General features: G+C 38.8%; 1 protein-coding gene and 1 long non-coding RNA gene across 2 annotated transcripts in view; one reads left to right on the top strand and one right to left on the bottom strand.

Annotated features, from left to right (window-relative positions):
- Positions 1 to 17,978, bottom strand: part of LOC129145334 (uncharacterized) — a 443,968-nt gene extending 425,990 nt beyond the window's left edge. Inside the window, exon 1 of the long non-coding RNA XR_008550799.1 lies at positions 17,673 to 17,978. This is a non-coding gene — a long non-coding RNA (uncharacterized LOC129145334). The remainder of the gene's footprint in view (positions 1 to 17,672) is intronic.
- Positions 1 to 19,281, top strand: part of GRM3 (glutamate metabotropic receptor 3) — a 204,769-nt gene extending 185,488 nt beyond the window's left edge. The window contains exons 5-7 of the mRNA XM_037510752.2: positions 4,717 to 4,891; positions 9,497 to 9,565; positions 18,733 to 19,281. Coding sequence (XP_037366649.1) covers positions 4,717 to 4,891; positions 9,497 to 9,565; positions 18,733 to 18,806 — 318 coding nt within the window. The 3' untranslated portion in view covers positions 18,807 to 19,281. The remainder of the gene's footprint in view (positions 1 to 4,716; positions 4,892 to 9,496; positions 9,566 to 18,732) is intronic.
- The last annotated feature ends 1,654 nt before the right edge of the window (positions 19,282 to 20,935 follow it).

Below are 20,935 nucleotides of genomic sequence, written 5' to 3'. Positions count from 1 at the left end.
GCCATGTTTGGGTAGAAAGGAAAGGAATTAATAGTAAGTACAAAGTGTTTTGTTCATTCATGTCTTTCAAAAATATTTAAGCATTTATTATGAGACTTGATGATACCACCATTGATATAAACAAGACCCTCCTTCTTTATAACTTACAGATCAGTGGGTAGTTGAGGGCAGGACAGAGAGTCAATAACGGAGGAGTGAAAATGCAGGGTAACTCATGCAGTGGTAAGTGCCATGATGGAAGAAAAGAAAGTTATGCCATTTCAACGCTTCTCGAATTTAATGTGTATACAAATTATCTGAGAATACTGCTAAAATAACTATGATTCAGGAAGAAGCAATGGGGCCTAAGATTGTGGATTTTTAACAAAGTTCCCTGGTGGTAGAGATGCTGCTAGACCAAGGTGCACACACTGAGTATCAAGACTTAACTACTCAGGAACATCACGTAGCCAGACTGTCAGCATTTACATAGGTTTCCCAAATCCCATTTTCCACCAGGCAGTGCAAATGGGCGAGTGACTCCTGCATGAGCCACCATCAGGATGGGAGCAGTACCACTGACATTTCTTCCAGCCTTATGATTGAATATACTACAGCACCGTACTATTACTAATTCTATTTTTAACTAAATATTGTTATTTTATTAAGAATAGGATTTAACATTAATTTTCATTTTTAAAAATTTCCAAAAATATTATTTGCCTTCATTTCTGAGTATTTGGTGCCCCTTAAATTTCCATCTCAGGAGACTATCTCACTTGCTGCATTCTAGTCCCAGCCCTGCCTTGCTCTGTCACTGTTTCTATTTTGGGATCCCTTCATACAGAAGCCAGAATCACACAGCCTCCTGCTTGGGACACATGGTCTGTGCACTTCGGCTAACTTGGCTTTGGTATAGCAGCAACATTTTTGTAAGGGGTCCACCTAAGTCCAGGGTATCATTCACTATCTCACCATGAAATAATCTCTTAAGATCTTGCCTGGTTTTAATATACGAGCTAGGAAAGTTTTCTGGTATTGCAGTTAATTGCAAGAGTTTATAAAGGTTTTTTTCTGTTAGTTTCATTCTTTGGTTTGGCACCTTTGTCCACATTTTAAACCCAACTTGGGTCAATAAGAGCCCAAATGCTCAGTGCTTCATCTATGATTTCTCCGAGCAATTTTTGCCTCGGGAAAAATCTGGCAGAAAGGACCAAAGTTTCCTTTCCACAGCCAGGTGCCACAGCAAAAAAAAAAAAAAAAACTAAACTATGACCTTTGTCATCTTGGGGTGGATCTGTTTGTCATGAATAGCAGGGGATGAGCCCTAAGAGGCCCCAGCTGTTTCCTTCTTCTTTAACATGTATCAGGTACTCTGCTTCCTCATCTCTGAAGCAAAGCAAACCAGGCAAAGCGTGAATGATTCACCAGATTTGTCTTCTGAAATTCCCTCTTTCCATGCTCAGTGTAGGTGTTTACCTCTGCAAATTTTATGTGGAAGGAAGCACAGCTCAAATTTTAGTACCCACTGTTATAATAAGATAGACCTGAATCAGACTGGGGAGGAAACTGACCCCACCCATTTCTCCTCCCAGAGAAGAGTTAGCTACAACTATTCCCTGGTCCAACAGCTCTCTGAACCTCCTTCTTGCTACTCAACTTCTGGCCCTCGTCCCCAAACCCTCCTCAGTAAAATGGAGTACTATTTATTGTTTGTTGGCTCTACAATTTGATTAGCGGGTTTGCTCCCATGGGTTTATTTTTGATTCCCATATGTTTCTCTTAAATCTTATTCACCAGTCCATGAGGCCCTCATACTTTCTCTTTGGAAAAAATTCCAATCTCACTGCCAAAACTGTCAACTACAGAATCTGAGCTCTCACTCTAGGCAACAAGTTACCCTGTCATTGTTTTGTTTGATGCAGGCAAAAGAGGGCGCATGACTCACAGGGATAGTAGTGGCCCGAGTAGCAGCAGTGGCTCTGGTTCCCTGAGGGCCACATCCCACTGGACCCACAAAGAGGTGCCACTGCACAGTCAGTGGTGGCGTTACAGGGTAGGAACCATGACATCAGGGAATTTCAGCCTTTTAGGATGATACACTGGCCCTTTGCTCCACAGAAGGCAGTCTATATTCTAAGGGTCTCTGGTACACAAATATCCTAAAAAGAATTCCAGAACAAAGGCAATTATAGCCTCTGTTTGAAAGACATGTAGAAGCACAAGGGACCATAGACAATTTTCTTCCAACAGAACACTCTTTTGGATTGATGGATGTGTGGATGTAAGGGAAATGGCAACATCAGTGGTTTTGGTTTGCACAATTAGATGGCTTTGATGTCTCTTATGCAAATGGGGATGTTTAGGGGAAAGATCAAGTTTTATTTACCTGTAAATTCTGATATGCTATTACATAGCCAAAAGAAAATGTCAAGGTGGCAGGTGAATATCTAAGTCTGAATGCCCAGATGAGAGGTAGGAACTAGTAATAAATATTTGAATGTCATCAACATAGGAGACATTTAAACCATGGAACTTGATGAAATGGTGACTAGGGTCCAAACTGAAGTATGGGACACTCCAGTTCTTAAAGTTCAGATAGAAAATTAAAATTCAACAAAGATAACTAAGACAATGTATAATCAGTGAGGGGACGATGAGTTCAGGAAGCCAAGCGACTATCTAGGTCATATGTTACTGGGAGTTTGAGGAGGATAAAAATAAAATATGGACTGGTAGTGTAAATAGAGGTAAAACAAAGAAATATATGCAAATACAGACTCTTAAGTGTGTGACTCATTGAAGTAAGTAGACAACTGAAACTGTGAGGTGATACTTGGCTTTTAGAAAAAAATAATAGATATAAAATTTAAAATTGGTTACATAAACTATGATCAAAAATGCAACTTTATTTCCAACGCTCATTGTCCCTTTAGTATTTACTGAGGGTAATCATCCCTTTCCCCTGGATGGAAATAACAGGGGACACATTCAAATACTGAGCATTCACCATATGCAAGTCTTGTAATGGATCAATGGAAGAAAACATTCACAACCCTGGATAAGCCCAGGAATTTGTGTGCTCTTAGGTAACATAAGTGCTATAATCATTTTCCATTGATAACAGTCTCCATCAGGAAATTAAAATGTCTAGCCCTGTGTAATTATCAAAGCCATCTTGACAACATTAAGCATCGTTTTCAACTAAAGGCTCTCCAGTCTTGGGCTAAGAGCCTGCAGTGGTGGGCTTCTCTCTTCAACTTGCTCACACACCTGAATTCACTGACTTCTTTCTCCCCCTCAGCCCTGGCTAGAGAGCACTAAGAAAAAAGAAAGATGTTTTTATATGACTAGATAGCCTTCTAAGCCAATGAGTCATTAAAGACACTTCCATTGGAAGATGACTGAAGGGATTTTCATGCGATCTTCAGATCTTCAGAAGTGATGGGCTGGCCTTTTGCTTTTGTAGACCTTTAAGTGAACTGGCTGATAATTCTCTGTTCTGAGTTGGCAACTCCCTTTCCAATCTGAGGGCAATAGACTCTTTTTGAAGAAGCTGACAAAAGGGAAAGAAAGTTGCAATTTGGGACCAAGTTGGAGAGCCTTGGAGTGGTGAGGGAAACAAGAGTTTGAAGAGAGGGAGGATGGAGTGTGCTTTTAGCATTTAAAGAAAAATAAGAGTCTGAATAATTATCCTACAAGTATAGTCTGATTTGTTTTTTAAATCCAGAACAAAATGACACTTTCTAAAGTTATGTGGCTTCTCCAGTTAATTGTTCAGTCTTCAGCTTTTGTTGATTAGAGAGGAAGTGGGACACATTAGGGCATTAGACGTTATGCCATCTGGTAATAGATTAGCTTGAGGGACAAGGATAAAAGAAATACAAAAGTGACTCTAGGATTACCATAACTACTCTGAGATTGATAGAAGAAATGACTAATTTCTGTCTCTCAGTACTGAAATAAAATACGCAGACTCTAATTTGTGATTTTCCAGAAAAATCTAAGGGCTTAAAGCCAGGATAAATGATGAGATCAGAGATGAGGTTGAGAGCAAGAAAACAAAAACGAAGAGATGACAGAAGCTAGTTCTGAGCTATACTTTCAGAGGAAGCAAGGAGGAAGTTAACATTCTCTGCCAAGAGTGGGCATAGAATCCCAGGACACAAAAAGATTACACAGAGAATACCTGATTCATCAAAATTCTACAGAGATGTCAAGAAATGAATTAAAAGAGTAGCCCACAAAAAGCAAGTTGAAAGTGTTCCCAGTACTGAAACCAACAGTTGATAAGGCAGGAATCCCAGCAAGAGATGGAAAAGCATAAAAGATGCAAATTTATTCATAATATCACAAACCTTAAACTATGTTGACTGACCAAAACCATCACTAATCTGGTCATTCCATCATTGAATATTTATATTTTACAATTTAAGAGTCTGACTTCAGAGGCTCTACAGAAAAATCTCTATACAGATATAAAGAAAATAAAACAAGACAATTCATGTGACATATTAGCAAGTGTTCAGGCACCCAACACTAAGGGTGTTTGTTGCTTACAACTCCTAAAAATCCAAACTCAGAATATCTAATATAATCCCTGTGTGGGTTTGGCTATAACAAGAGCAGAACTGTGGAAAATACTGGGTTTTTCAGTTTGGGCATTGTTCACTGCTTTAGCTGGCCGCCTGACTGAATTTACAGCTGGACACTCAACTACAAAACTTTTTCTTGTAGGTACAGACAACAACCATGTGCATCTCCGTTAGCCTGAGCGGCTTCGTGGTCCTGGGTTGTTTGTTTGCACCCAAGGTGCACATCATCCTATTTCAGCCCCAGAAGAATGTGGTCACACACAGGCTGCATCTCAACAGGTTCAGTGTCAGCGGGACTGGGACCACATATTCTCAGTGTAAGTACAGAATTTGGCACTAACCCCTTCATACCTAGAACTGGAGTGGTAGGCAGGTAGGGGAAAGCAATGGACATAAGCAGGAGCAGAAAACATATATCCAACCCAGGAACAATCTCAATTCAATTTTAATAACGTCTGACTCAATCACCATGTGCCAGGTACTATGCCAGGTGCTAGGGACATTTTGGTGAATAGAAGATTCAAAGTTTCACTTATCAGTACATACATTCTATCAGGGAAGACAGATATTAAATCTGTAACTGCATTGAGAGTTGGTTTTTGACCATGATATGGAGTCTAAGTATGTGGTTGCTAGTCCTGAATCTGTAATCAGCTCAGTAGAGTATCTTGGGACCATGAATGGCTCATTCTAGCCTTGGCTTACAGATTGCTCTAGAATGTTGGACTAGATATATTGGATGTAAAGTGTATTGGATGCTTAAGTTGCTTCTTGAAAAATTAAAAGATAAGCAAATTAGAAAATGCTATATCCTAAACACCCCATTGGAAGTTCAAAACATCTTTAACATGAGCATGTTAAAGGTCTTGAAAACCTCTATAGCAAGGAAACCTGTTTAATTAACTTTGCTAGGTTCTTAAAAGTTTCTGACCATAGCAAAGCCAACTCAGATCCCATGAAACACACCTTGCAAAATGTTGGAATAGTTTTTCCCCTACTGCAATGACGTTTTTTCAGCTGAGAGCCAACCGACAAAACGGTGTGAACTGAGGATTCCAGGATAACCTCTAGTCCCAAATCATCTCTCTCCTACTGGCCTGCAGATATATGAAACACTCCCTTTAGAGAATCACTGATTTCATTTCAGTCATCTAAAGTACAAATATACCTGAAGAGGACAACCTTTTTAGCCATTTCTGCTCATTTATGGTATGAAGTAGGAAAAATTCACTCACAGAAGAGGGAAGGGGAATCAGTTGTGAGAGGAGGGAGAAGGACTGGAAGCGACAGAGACAAATGAAGACTTCACAATTTTGCCTGGAGTCGATTAGAAAGGATACTTCAAAATAGCTCGGCATCACAGAGAGAGCAATCGAATTGCATTAGTGCCCCAGTTTTTCCAACAAAGTACATAATTTAGGGCAGCCCTTCCCCCAGCAAACAGAGGCAAGACTGTGGTTCAGAGCAGGATTCAGTGAGACAGTATTTGTCACCCCTCTAGGTGTACTGCTCTGGGGGTGAAGACCTCACTGTCTTTTCAGCCAGGTTTCCAGGCCTCATAGCTCTTGAGTCAAGACACGGTAAAACCTGTGAAATCATATTCCTTGGATTTTAAAGAAACCTGCTATTTCTTAAGCAAACAAATCTCTCCTAACCGCCCAACTGTTACAGCTATCTAGACCAGACAGAAAGAACAGACAATAAAACAAACAAAAATAATTACAACAGCTAACAGGAACTATTATATATTGTTTTGTATGTGCTGGGTGCTGGGCTAAATGTTTTCTGTGTGTGTCCACATGCACTACAACTTATATAATGCTCAAAACTTGGAAATAAAGAAACCTGCCAGGACACAGATATTGTGAGTGGCAGAATCACTGTTTCAAGTGTTTCTCTGATTTCATGGCTAGAACATCAAACCAGTGTTGTACCGCTTTGCCCAGAAAGCAAGCTAAGAAAGTTACCACAAAGCCAGATACTTGATAGCATTTACAAACAAGGGAAGGTTTACCCTAGGCTACACATCAAGATTTATGCAGGCAAAAACAGTCTTGTTGAGAGCATAGGGCTCTTGGTTGTTATTAGAACAATTTTAGCAAAGGCTTTAACTGCTCCACAAATATTTGTTTAAAATTTCATACATCTAGACTCAGTAATTTAGAAGTGGTGAACATTTAAAACACATATACCAGGTATTAATAAATTCCTAAAGGGATAATAGGAGCATTTTACCCTATCAGGTCTCTCCTCATTTTTGGAAATATCCATTGACACAACAACAATGTAGTACAAGGGACAGGCTTAAGCTGTCACTCAGTACGTGAATCTGTTAGTGCTCCAAAGAATACTTCATAGGAGGCAACTACGGAACACACTTTAGGATTGTTTGCTACTCAGTGAAATGCTAAATAAATTTTTATCTTTAAAAATGTCTAAATTTAGACTTCATTTTTAGGGCAATTTTCCTGTGGTTTAATCCAAATTAAAGAAGTAGTATTTTAAAAAGTAAAGTGTTTATATGACATCTGTAGGGCATTTCAAAGACATTTTCTTTGCATTTCCAGATATATCAAAGTACATAAGTAATAGAGACACTGGTTTTACTTATAATTCTAAATATTTTATGCAAAATAGTTTTATATTAGTGGACTCATTTTGTCCAGATATCAAAATATTACAAGTTCCATTTTGTAAGAATATAGAGAAATAAAGTTACTTTTCAAGGATGTACATGGTTCAGAGTTGACCCTGGATTTCCTGATTTGTTATTTATATCCCTTCCATTTTACTGAACTAGAATTATTGTTACAAAATTCATTCATGTTTGCAGTGCTTGAGTACCTTCTCTCCACCAGAAATTTCTAAGCACTGTACACAGTGGTGCCTCGGACTGAATCTCAGGTCCCACAAAGCTTAGTGCTTAGAGCAGTGGTTTTCATACTGTAGAGTATAACCCATTAAAATTTATTTAGTGTGTTTGACCAACATTTTTAAAAAGGAAATAGAATTTTAAAATAACAGAGTATGTCATCTATAATAAGGGTTCATACAATTTCCTCCAGAGTATATGTATGATACTGGGTCTATTTCTATTACATAAGAAATATTACATTTCTTGTGAGTTGCAACCAAATTGTGAGTTGTAACCAAAAAAATTTGAAAGCCACTGGTCTACAGGACTAGCTCTATAAATTAACATGTTACTAACCCGCTTTATTGAGAATTTAAGCAACTCGTTTACTGTTTCAGTGCCTGTTTCCTCCATTACATATTCCGCTCAATTTATATCCACATTGCCTTCTTAAATACTGGAAATATGTTGTTTTATAAATCAGGAAAAATTTCTTGAACTACTCTGAGTTCAGTAGGTAAAGTGTGTGTTTTATTTAAGTTGTAAGTAATTCTTCCAATTAACGTTATACAGGAATTTCATTTATTGAGTTATTGTTACCTTTTATTGCTACTGGTTTTCTGACTTACTTTTTTCAGAGGTAAAAAGCAAAACTTTATGAATGAATGAAAACATGCTAGCATAGCAAAAGGTTTACTCCCCCCGCCCACACACAAACATATTTAATTCTCTATTCCCACGCAATAAGAGTCCCAAATTCATTTAGTGTTTTGAAACAACAAACCTTTCACTATTTCTCATAATTTTGTCGGTCAGGAATTCAAGCTAAGTTCAACTGAGCAGTTCATCTTCTCTATTCAGACAAGACTGAGCTGATCTGTAGGATGCAGAATGCTTTTACTTTTTGTTTGACAGCTCAGTAGGAAGTCTCTCCACATGGGATCCCCAAGGGCATGACAGACCCTACCTGTCAAAGAATTTGTGGCCATTTCTATGACGTGACTGTCTCTAAATCCTCAATTAATCCAGTACTACACTCTAACTGGGGATTACAACAATTTATCTCATTTAATCCTAGGTAACACTAAAAAGACACCTAGACTAGAAGGTTACAGCCACACTCACTCCCAGTAGTTCTCAGGCAAGAGAGTAGGGAAAAGATCTCAGACTCTGGAGCCTAGGTGAGCTCCCGTGACACAGCTAAGGTGGTTGATAGCAGAGAGTATTAAAATTGAGTTTTAAAAGCTGAATATCTGCTCTAAAAAGATTATGACCAAAGCCAGAAACAGTCCTGGAATAAAGGACATAGCTAAGATATTTTTGCTTAGATATTTTGAAAAACTAACTGCTTGAGAAGTGTTTACAAATTACTAGGTGCAAAAACAATCTGAGTTATATTTGACTAACTATACACAATGGGAGTTAGAATAATAAAACTAAAGGAGACATTAACTTCTTTCCATTAGGTGTAACCATAGGTTCTCAATATTTGCATCAAAAAAAAAAAAAACCAAAAAAACAAAAAAACAAACCTCTTGGAGATGAAGATACCCAATCCCCATCCAAAGAAATTCTGATTCACATGATTTAGGCAAAGGCAAGAAATCGGATTTGAAACAGATATACAGCTAGTTCACTGGATGTGGTACTAGCAAAACATTTTGAGAACCCTGACCCAAACCATATTGTCTGCTCATCTAGATATCAGTGAAGATCAGGATAGTGCTCTGAAAAGACCCTCAAAGAGGAAGCAGCACTGGGTTTGGTGAGGGAGAGGCATTCTGAATTCCCATTCTTTGCCTCATAAAGTCAGTGACCACATCCCATGTAGTTATTTCTCCAGTTCCCTCTGAAAGTTTCCAGAGAAGGCATTTCTGACATAAAATCACCTGGCTACTCAGAAAACATGCACTGAAAATGGGCTGTACCTGCCAATAGCACTGTTTCTCAGAGACCCTGAAATACTAAACCCGCACTTGTAATGCTGCTCCCACACCCACACACACATAAGCAAACAGCTTTTGTATTTGAATGAGAAAGAAAAGAGGTCATTCTTTATTTTGTTCAGCTTTAGAAGCAAAGGGACTTTCCAGAGCTGTTTCCCAAGGACAGGCAACCAAGAACGCGTGCTGCAAATGTAAGTGGAACTGCATCATTTTCAATGCAACAAACTGGATGTACATGTGAGGTTACATAGCATAAAACTCTAGAGGACCCACATGGGTCAGAGTGTTGTTAACATGAATATGGGTTTGCACCAGTATAAACTGGGGATAGAGGTGAGAAATGGAGTGTTACCAATAGTCTTTGGAGCTATTATGTACCCAGACTTGATCTTATGGGGTTGTGCATTTCTCTTGCTCCTGGTGATCATTCAGATGTATGTATGTCATTATCATAAAGATCAGCCAAGAGGCTTCTGCTAACTAATGACACCCAAATTTGCCTCCCCAAGGAGTCATAGGCATATGGAGATTGATTTCCTCTGCCAAAACCTTATTCAGAAAGTCACTTGTTTAGGTAGTAATGTGGGAACTGCTCAATTAATGCAATTATTCTTTATTACAATATATTTTCACACCATATAGTTTTCCACAGAGGTACGGCAAAAAAGCAAGCACCTGAGGACCAGACTGTACTTCTCAAGAGCCAAACCTTTGAAGATATCCCACTTAGCAGAGGGCAAACCATTGCTCAAGTCTGAATATGACTTTATAAGAGAAAAGAAATAGCACCTTTATGCCCAAGTTTCTTCTCTACAGTGCAAGTCTGGAAAAATAGAATAATATGGTTGCAGCTTGCAGTTCAGGGAGTCCCATAATGACCCTATGTACTAGTCTAGCCAGGCAAATTAGCAAGTTATTTGGCAACACAGACTAAGTTGACAGTCTTCTTTGCCACAGGCATAAGTATATTATAAACATAAATCCTCACTGGCCACTGCAAGAGGAGCCTAGAGTATTCAGCAAGTTAAGCCATCTGCTTCTAGGCAGAACACAATTAGTGCATCCAAATCTGATAGATGCCAATCCATTTTTGTTATGAGAATGGGGGAATAGACTCTCCAACTGTAATAGGTAACCCTACATGTATTAGGGAATTGATGTTTAGTACCTCTCCCATCTTCTACTCAATATTCCCATTGGATTTGTCTCACACTCACTATTTGCAATCTTTGACTCATTTTCTCTTTACCTCTACTACTAGGTTTTCCCCAAGCAAATAAAGCCCATCTTCTTTAATAATAGTGACCAGAAAAGCTGGAACTGAAATGGAAGCTAAGGATTATTTTTTTCAAAGATTTATTTATTTATGCATACAAGAGCTGGGGTGCAGGCCAGAGGTGTGGCGGGTGAGAGGATTCACCAGAGACAGAGTGGGGAGCAGAACAGGCAGATCTATTGAAATATACTGCTGAAGGGAGAAGCAGGTGAGACAGGAGAGTTCTGCTTTGCCATGTGGGTTAGCTCTCTGGTGGGGGCTCGAACTCATGCTTGATAGTGCTGAGACTTAACTCCTTGCACCACCAGGGAGGCCCAGGATCATTTATTTAATAACTATACTTCTAAATGAAAAAACCAGGCTCCTTTTGTTAAATACTTTAAGGAATATGATAACTGATGTCACAGATAAAACTCTGAAAAGCTGCATGTGGCTTCTCTGGTCTCTCTGGATTGCCTGTTTCAGTTCAGGTAGAAAATTCATCTCAGAGTCTATTCTTACAATGAGAATCTAATTTAATGATATTTGTAAACTAAAAGCTTTCCCTTCAGCATCAATCTGATGGTATCTTGTTCTATCCACATATATGCAGACTTGTTTTCCTCTCTGAAATCCATACCAGGTTGTTCAACAGCATAAATCCTGTCTGTCTGAGACTTCAGTGATCTCTAGTATCCAGGTTACACACAGAGAAGGTGTGATATTCCAGAAGATTATCACAAAGTTTCTCAGAAAATGTGATTTGATGAAGATAAAGCAGTATTGTTAGTGTGACCGGTTAAAATTTTATGTCAAAGATATTATATCTCTTGTTTAAATAAGATTAACTCCACTAGAAAGGACTATTGCCTGACTTTAAAACCAAGCATCACTTTCTCAGACTACACTGTATAATTCCCACTCTGTTCTCAACATCTGAATAGAATGTAATAGCTTTGAGATTTCCTAAACCAGAGAATTCAATATTGCATGAGAGATCTCTATAGTCATGCATTTCCACATAACCTAAAATTTATTAATGTTCTTGTGAAGGTGCTCCCAGTCTCAGAACTACGCAGATGTGTTCATACAAAAAGAACTATGTATGTAACAAAATACTGCTTATACCCTGATTTCAGATGACCAATATCTTACAACAAAGCAACCACAAGGTTTAACATCAATTTTGATGTTAAGATATTATACTAGGGCCTCCTCAGTGGCACAGCAGTTGAGCGCTGGGTTGGGAAGCTGCCCATGGCCTCTGCTGCGCTGGTTCAATCCCCAGCTACCAGGTGAGGGTTCCACATGGTGCGCAGACCTCTCTTGCCACCCGCTGCTCCCCTCAACAGTGTACTTTGGTCCTTCTGCCTGTTCTGCTCTCCACTCTGACTCTGGTGAATTCTCTCACCCTCCCGTGCTTCTGACTGTACCCAGTACTTGTATAAATAAATAAATAAACAAACAAACAAACAAACAAATAAATAAATAAATCTATCTTTAGAAAAAAAAGATATTATACTCTATGCCTCCTTCCTATGTGCTGTTAATTTTAAATGAAATTCTCTAAAGAACATCCAGAAATGGAGATATCTGTTATGCCTATAGCAGAAAAGGCCTACTGAGGGAATGTTGGTTATTTTTTTTAATTTATTTATGCATACAAGAACAAGGGTACAGGCCAGAAGTGTGGGGGTGAGAGGATTCACCAGAGACAGAGTGGGGTACAGAACAGGCGGATTGCTGAGGGCAGCAGCAGGCGAGTCAGGAGAGGTCTGCTGCGCCATGTGGGTATCTCCCTGGCTGGGGATCGAACTTGTGATACAGTGGTTGCGGAAAGCTTCATAGGTTGTGTCTTAACCCCTGTGCCACCAGGGAGGCCCTTGATGGAATGTTTTTAAAGCCATCCACTCTACCTGGAGTAATTTCAGAGGCCTTGGAGAGGGCCCACTAACCTAGGAAATGTGACCAATTTGATCAGCAATTCAGTCATTCATTCAAGAAATGTTTGGGTCCTAGCTCAGCTGGAGGCACAGACAAAGCAATAATAAACATATGTGATTAAGTAATATGAGGAAAGTAAAACGGGGCATAAACATGTAAGGCTTACTGGGGATAGAGTATTCATATTTTTTTTTTCTGTAGTGTGTCCTGGAAAGGCCTCTCTGATAAGGTGACATTTGAGCAGAGACATGAAGGAAATGAAAGAAGAGAGACATGCCAATATCTAGGGGAAGGACTTTCCAGGTAGAGAGAACAGAAAAGGCAAAGGCCCAAAGTTGGTCGGACATCACAGAGGTCAATGTGACTAGAGGGAAATGAAAAAGGTGAAAGTGTGAGGAGACAGGATAGAGAGGTCACAGAGCATAGACTCTGAGGGTCACTATTAAGGACTTTTGTGTTTTGAAAGAAGTGGGAAAACAGTGGAAGGGTTTCATCAGTGGTGTTACATGACCTGACTTTAAAAGGATCATTTCATCATTTTAATTGTGTGAGCAGAATATAAGGCAGGGAATGGGCAAAGATCACTGAGGAGGAACTTACTGCATAGTTCCAATGGTGGTGGCTTATATCAGAATGGTACCAATGGAAGCCAATAAAGTGTTCAAAAACTGTATGTAACTTGAAAATGAAGCTATCAAGTGTAGCTCCCCTAGAAAAGAAGACTAAAGCCTGACAATAGTTTTAGGCTTTATACCTTGACAACTAGACACCGTAGTACATACAATTCTTAATTGCTCAAGCCTCGGGGTGAATCATAAGCTTATGATTCTTGCCTGAAAACACATTTGGAGAGAAAAGATGAGAACTTAAGATTCTGGGCAACTAAGAGGAGGCAAGAAAAATGCAAAACAAGTAGAAATGTACAAATAATTATTGCGCCTTTTCACTTATAAATTATTATATTTCCACTTTTGTACTTTTTTGGGTGGAAGAAAAAAATAAAAGAACATGATTGGAAAGGCAGCATGATGTGGCAGCAGTAGATGGAGATATTTAGCTGAAAACCAAGTGGGATTTCTGTTGATAAGAAAACCAACTTATATTGTGGGGTTATAAAAAAGGTACAATGCTGTATTTTCTCTTTCCACTAATCTTATATCATAAGAAATAAGTCATTGAAAGAAGGAGTCCTTGCTTCCTTAGTTCTAATTCTACATTTGGAAATTATATCTTGTATATTTATATTTTTATTCCACATCATAATGAATAGTATTTCATCTTAAATCCACTTTAATAGTTGTAGACCGTTACATGGGTAATAAAGGGGAAACACCCCCTGAGAATCTAGCCCACATTTCTTAATAACATATTCTCTGTCTTCCACAGCTATCAAATCAGTGTCTAGTAATGTCATTGGCCCAGGTAGCATATACTAGTCAGCAAATGAACTTCAAGAGTGGGACTGAGGGATGCCCCCGTCGCGCAAGTTAAGATGAGTAAGAACACAGGTTCAATACACAACAGGAGGATAAGGCAACAAACATATGGTGGAAATTTTATTCCATGACCACAGCATTAAAATATTTAAACATGCTGGGAAAATTATTTGGGGTCACCAGGAGTAAGGAAATGGAATAGATGGGAACGAACTGGAATGTCTGTTCTGTTTAAGTGTTTTCTTTCTTTTCTGGGTCTAGTGTAATATATCAGGAGCCAAAACTGAGCCATTAAATTGACCAACAGAGTAGGCACCCATAAGAATCTATTAAATAAATATACTTAGCATGGATTGAGGCCACAGTTACCTGAAAAAAATAGTCATTTTCTCCAAAGCTTGGCCAGTCTGAGCATTACTGGGGGAAGAGAAATGGATTTCACTGTGTGAGATAGAGCTGTCACTTAGATGCATTCATTGATCTTCAATGTTTCATCAAGTTTATGAAGCAAAATATGCCTTCTGATGGGTGTGAATAACCCATCTGTAACCAATGGTAGGAATTATTAGGTCATTTTCAACTACCTGCACTTTGAGTAGCATAAAGCACCACCTTAGCCTAGAGTAACAGTTGCTACTCACCCCCTAGTCCCAGGGAAGTAAAAAATAAGCCTGCACACTTATTTTTGACAGAAAGGATGATTACAGAAATCTGCTTAACCGCACTTAAGAAAATGGGCTGAACCTACACCATTAAAAATCTCGTGAGAATTTCAGTAGAATAATAGCAAAAGCTCATCACAAACACACACGCAAAAATGATAGTACTTTGCTCTTCCACATATTTTACTACCTTGGGGAATAACAGATGGACTAATACTGGAGGCATATGTAAAATATTTATGAAAGGCAAAGTAATTGAGATAGCAAACTCATAAAACAATAATTTCCTCTACTATATTCAGCAGCATGTGCAAAAATGAGACTATTTTTCACATAATAAAATGTACTGGCAAAAGTCACAGATGAAACAGTAAAAGAGAAGCAGAAAAATGCATGTTATAGTTCCCTTCAATACACTAAAAAGTGACTAGGGAAAAAATAACTGCTGAAAGTATCTTGTGAGTATTTCTGCTATTGTTATTCCTTGTAACAATTTAAATTTCTCTCAAAGAGTTTAGGCATTCTTACATGGGATGATCTTTTTAATAACCTTATGAAGCAGGTAGACAACTTAGTTATGCTGTGAAATTCCATAATGATGTCCATGGGGTAAACATAGAAGGCTCCTTGAAACTATAACCTGCAGATTTTTCATGTAGCTACTTTTGTGTGTACCCTGTACTTCTTACCTACCTAGTCCAAATACATCCAATTTGAATGCAATGAGCAAGCAGATCATAACCTCACTTTTAAGAAGAGCATTACATCAAGTTCCACAGTAATATAGGGAATATCACAGTAGGTTTCTAATACACTTTTTAAAAATACATGTAGAGAAGGGTATTATACTAATCCCAGGGAGAGAAAGAAGGGCATCAGCCTACCAGTCCCTGGTTCTCCTAGACTTATCCCCATGACATATCATTCCTCTTTAATCTCTGAAAATGAAAAACCTGCACAGAAATAATAAAACTTGATCCTAGAAAAGATGAAGAGATTAGCCAAAATGTCAAAAGCCACACACCTGCTATAGGGTGTTCTCAGCCTGAGCCAATCCTCTTTGCAGGGACGGTGGTGATCATTGTTACAGTGTGGCTGGAGAAGCCTGAAGCCTACCTGGCCCAAACAAGGTTGACCATGGGTGTCACATTTGCTGGTATTTCTTCATGTTAAAAGATTACTCCCTTTTTGAAACTTCCATTGGTTCTCTCACTTTCTTGGGAATGCAACCACTTACACAAACATCCAGGAAATATATGAGAGTCTATTCTATGACCAGCATAGGGACAAAATAATTAAAAATGACAAAGTCCTTGCATATTATCTAATCAAAAGTTTAAGAGGTAAGATACTAACCAAAAAACAAACAAACAAATAAAAGTAAGCAGCAACAACTGGGCTAGACTTTTAAAATGCGGTAATGTGATTAAAGAGGGAAGAACTTTCCAGATAGATGCAAAAAGCTCAAGTTGCAAAACAGATAAGCTGTTTGAGGACAAAAGCATAAAAGCAGGGGTGAAAAACCATGAATGAGGTAAATTCTGAAGGATAGGCATGGTCTAAATCACCCTGGGGTTTATAAACCAGAGTAAGAAGTGCAAAAAAGGGAAGCCACTGGAGTGTGTAGGTGATTTACATTTAAAATGATACTCTCTGCTGTACAGAGAATGTATTGCAGGAAGCAAGTGTAAAACAGAGATACCAGCATGGAGTTATTGCAGTCACCAAAAGAAAGCTAATGATGCTCTCATACAAGATGGTGGATTCAGTGACAGCAGTAGTTAGATGCAGAGATTGAGTTTATTGGACCTAAAGGAAAATTTGACATGAAAAATAGGACAAAAAGAGAAATGAAGTATAAATGTCAGACTATTGGTTTAGGTAATTGTCCAGATGGTCTGAACACCCACTGAGGAAAGGAAGACTTAAATAGGCCTGGGTATGCTTTGGTCACTTGAATTTGAAATGTTTATATTTATCACCTTGAGATGTCAAGGTAATATAATTGGATACAGGAGGCTACAGAAAGAGCACATACTGAACACCCTGGAGGGCTCTGCCAGGCTTCCAGTGAGCGATGATTTGAACTCCCTTCACCTGTTTTTTTCTCTTTTTTACTGACCTTTGGTGAAGCCAGATTTAGAGTATATGAAGAAACTTTGCAAAGAATAAAATAAAGCACTCACATTTAGAACTATCATCACTATCACTTTCCATCAAGTGTTTATCTCAGATCAGTATTAAAGTCTCCCTTCTCGAATTTCAGAAAGTGTAAATTATGTCATCCTTGCCCCCAAAGATATTATAGCTTTTAGTGTGCTCATATTGTAAAGAAAAACTGAACCAGATCTAAAGATGAGAAAAAGAAAAAAGTATCCAAGAGTTAGTATGTCACAGACTAGACTTCATAGATTTCTCACATACCTAATGAAGTAACGGATGTAAACTGAAGGGTTGTAGTTTCTCTAGTGAGCATGCAAAAGACCTCAGTGCTCCATGTATGGTGAATGTTTCCTACCAAATGCCATGTAATCCCAAATTTCAGAATTAGTTGCTTCTTTGTAAAGAAACTCCATGAAAGATGCAATTTTATGGGGTAAAATATATTTATGATTAAGCCTAAACACTTTAGCATGAAATTAGTTTACTTACTATTAACCAAGAGATGTGCCCTTAGAGCATGAGACCATTGAGTGGTCAGTTTGACCTGGGCTGCGATCAGGTATCCAAAAGAATCAGCTCCCTCTGACCAGGGTATATCCTCATGACCAGGCCAAGGGATAGGACGTAAAGGTGTTGTAAGGCCACCTCTCCATCTCATGGAGAATGGGGCTTGTCACTTTTGACCTCATTCAGTGTGGGGAAAGAAAAAGCATTAAGGATAAAATAGATATAACTTATCTGTACCTGGATTTCTCATTAAAACAAAACATCCGAAACACAAAAGCGAAGAACCGTATGTGGGAAAACCAAGTTCCATAAAAAGAATAAGCATACATACCGTATTGTATTCACACCAGGCACTGTTGTTCTCCTGCCGTCAACAGCAGCAGCATCATGCGTTTGGAATAGCTTGTTTTGCGACCATCTCAGGCCGGGTGGGTTCACCATCAGTTCTAGAGACTTGAAAGAGAAAGTCGGAGCCCGTGGCACCATCCCTACAGGTTAGGGGAAGCACACCAGCTGGGAGACAGCAACTTGAGCCCCCTTTGAATCTCTATACACGCTTTTCTCTGGGCTTTCTCTGGCATTCTCTCCGTGGTCTCTTTCTCTCGTAGCTGCTCCGCCATCGCCGTCACCAAGTAACGCCGCCATTACATCCCTGACCGCTAGGCGCAGGTGTGCACACGTGCACATGCGCACACAGGTGTCCAGAGTCGGGCACTTAGGCCCCACAGCCACGTGCCTTCTGCCTTAACACAATCAAGGCCGCAGGTGATACGCACAGAGGCCAACGGTGTAAAAGGCTGCCCAACTTCATTTACGCTACATCTTTCTTTCTGAAAACTGCTATGAATTTCAAGTACTCAGCACCCCGGGTCTCACTAGAGTTTTCACTGGGATTATCCATTTGAACAATGAAAATATAGCAAACCATTTTCTAAGGCAGTGGAGTTCACAGATGACTCGTGGGTCTACGGAAGAGTCATCCCTGCCCAGAGAGAAAAAGCTAATTAAGATATTGAAAAAGTAATTAATTTAACAGTCTTTAAGAAATTTGCAGTGGGCTTTCAATTTTCACATTATGTCTTAACCAGTTTATAGATTACCAAAGCTGATTTTAAATCCACAAGTGACTTCTTCCAACAATAATTATGCTTATAAACTCTCTCCATGAGATATGACATTAGTAGAGATATTTTCCAGGACACAAACTAATTTTGAGGCACATATATTTTAAATGTTCCCTACTACAGCATTAAATCACTTATCATCTTCCAATGCCGAGTTAAAAATGAGTTTTAAACTTAATTTTAACTAGTATAGTGAGATTATCTGTGCCATTGCCTATGTGACCCATTTGACTAATGCTGAATTTCCTGTCCTGCTTTGTTTTGCAGCCTCTGCCAGCACGTATGTCCCAACGGTGTGCAATGGGCGGGAGGTCCTCGACTCCACCACCTCATCTCTGTGATTGTGAATTGCGGTTCAGTTCTCGTGTTCTTAGACTGTTAGACAAAAGTGCTCACGTGCAGCTCCAGAATATGGAAACAAAGCAAAAGAAAACCCCTAGTACCTTTTTTTAGAAACAGTACAATAAATTATTTTTGAGGACTGTACAGTATGTAGTGATGTGCTAGAATTTTTAGGCTGATTTTAGTGCCCCTATTATTAATAATTCCCAGAACATGGAAATAACCATTGTTTACAGAGCTGAGCATTGGTGACAGGGTCTGACAGGGTCAGTCTACTAAAAAATATGGTGGCAATATTAGGTAACTTTTTTTCCTATGAAGTTTTTTGTAGGTCCTTGTTGTAACTAATTTAGGATGAGTTTCTATGTTGTATATTAAAGTTACATAATGTGTAACGGATTGTTTTTCTCAGCACAAAAATAAAAAGCATCTGTATTAATGTAAAAATATTGAAAATAAAACCGTCAAGGTTTTCCAGCATGGTGGATAATGGTATGTTCTTTTTTAATCACTCCAGGTAATTTCAGTATATTGACTTTGAATCATTTCTACTTTTAATGTTGAAAAATGTCTAATTGTGCACCTCTTCTCATCTATATACACTTAAAACACAAGTGTTTACCCTGCTAGAGAGCTGTGTGCAGATGTAGACTTTTCATAAATCACAATGGTTAGGAATTGACAGACAATACCATATGTATATTGGTTACTTTTAAGCCACATCTATATAGCAGCCTGTTATTTATCCAAATAGGGCTCTGAGGCAAGAAGGAGAGGGTTTCAACATTCTGAATGCAGAGACCACAGTGCTCCAGGTAAGGTTTGTAAGCTCTCCGTTCTAAAATCAACTTAATTACTAGTAAGGAGCCTGGGAGATCATCTTGTTTTTTCATTGGAAAGTCACCCTCACCATTCATAACTGAATGAGGCAATAAAGATGCAGGCTAACTTATTTTCCAATATCCCAGTAACAATGCTCAGGCAGAGAAGCTTGTCAGTTAACCTGAATATTTTACTAACTTCAATAAAGAAGTGAACTGGGAAAGCATGGATAAGCGAAAATGGGCTTATTCTTAGTAAGACTGTCCTATTTCTCCTTGTAAATGCTTCAGTGGCTAATCATTAACTAACATTGAAAAACTCACTGAGACCCTAACTACCTGTCAGGTCCTGCTTCAGTTCCCGTGAATAAAGTATACTGTGGTTGATATAACAACTTACCATAAACTGTGTGGCAAAAATTATAGAAATTTTTTCTCTCATAGTTCTGGAGACCAGAAGTCTGATATCAAAGTACTCCAGGGCCATAGCCCCTCAGAAGTTCTAGGGGAGAATGTGCTCTATGCTTGTGGCTTTTGGTAGCTGCCAGTTTCTATGACTTGCATTGACATCACTCCAATCTCTTTCTCTGTGTTCATATCACCTTCTCCTCAGTATGTCTCTTACAAGGACACTCATCATTAGACAAACCCTCAACCACCCCACCGCCCCACCCGCCATAATACAAGATGATTTCAAAATCCTTAATTACATCTGCAAAGGTCATTTTTCAAAATAAAGTGACAATACCAGGTTCTAGGGATTAGGATGTCGATATATCTTTGGACGGTCCACTATTCAGACTATGACAGAAAGAAAAATAAATAAGATGTAATGCCTACCTTTAAGAAGCATAAAGAGTAACTGAGGAAAACAAAGAAAAGGAAGTGGAAAATCAGTGGAATGAGGAACACATCACAGGCTAAAAATCCAGTTTTGTTAATCAGGACCTACCTATACAACTCATAAAACACTTAAAAGAATAATGAGCAGATGCACAAAAACCTGCAGAACTGGCCTTGAAGGAAATAAGGTGAGGAGTCAGATGTTAAATATTCTCTGCTTCCTTCTGGATGCATCTGAATCAGCAACTTAATCAATTCATCCAAAACTCGCCAGATGGTCAAAGATAACAGTGCCTACCAGGCCCTGAATTCTCATACTCAAATACAAACCTAGGATTTAAGGAGTGGGAGGGGCAGATTGGGTGATAGATTCAACAACACTAGATGACAAAGAAAAATTCTGCTATGACTGACATTGGCAGGAGTGCTAAATTTGTGTGCTCAGATGAGCATCTGCTCAAGAT

This window comes from Talpa occidentalis, unplaced genomic scaffold (assembly GCF_014898055.3).
Source record: "Talpa occidentalis isolate TD23 unplaced genomic scaffold, MPIMG_talOcc4v2.1, whole genome shotgun sequence".
Taxonomy (NCBI): domain Eukaryota; kingdom Metazoa; phylum Chordata; class Mammalia; order Eulipotyphla; family Talpidae; genus Talpa; species Talpa occidentalis.
This window is presented reverse-complemented; position numbering and strand designations above follow the sequence as displayed.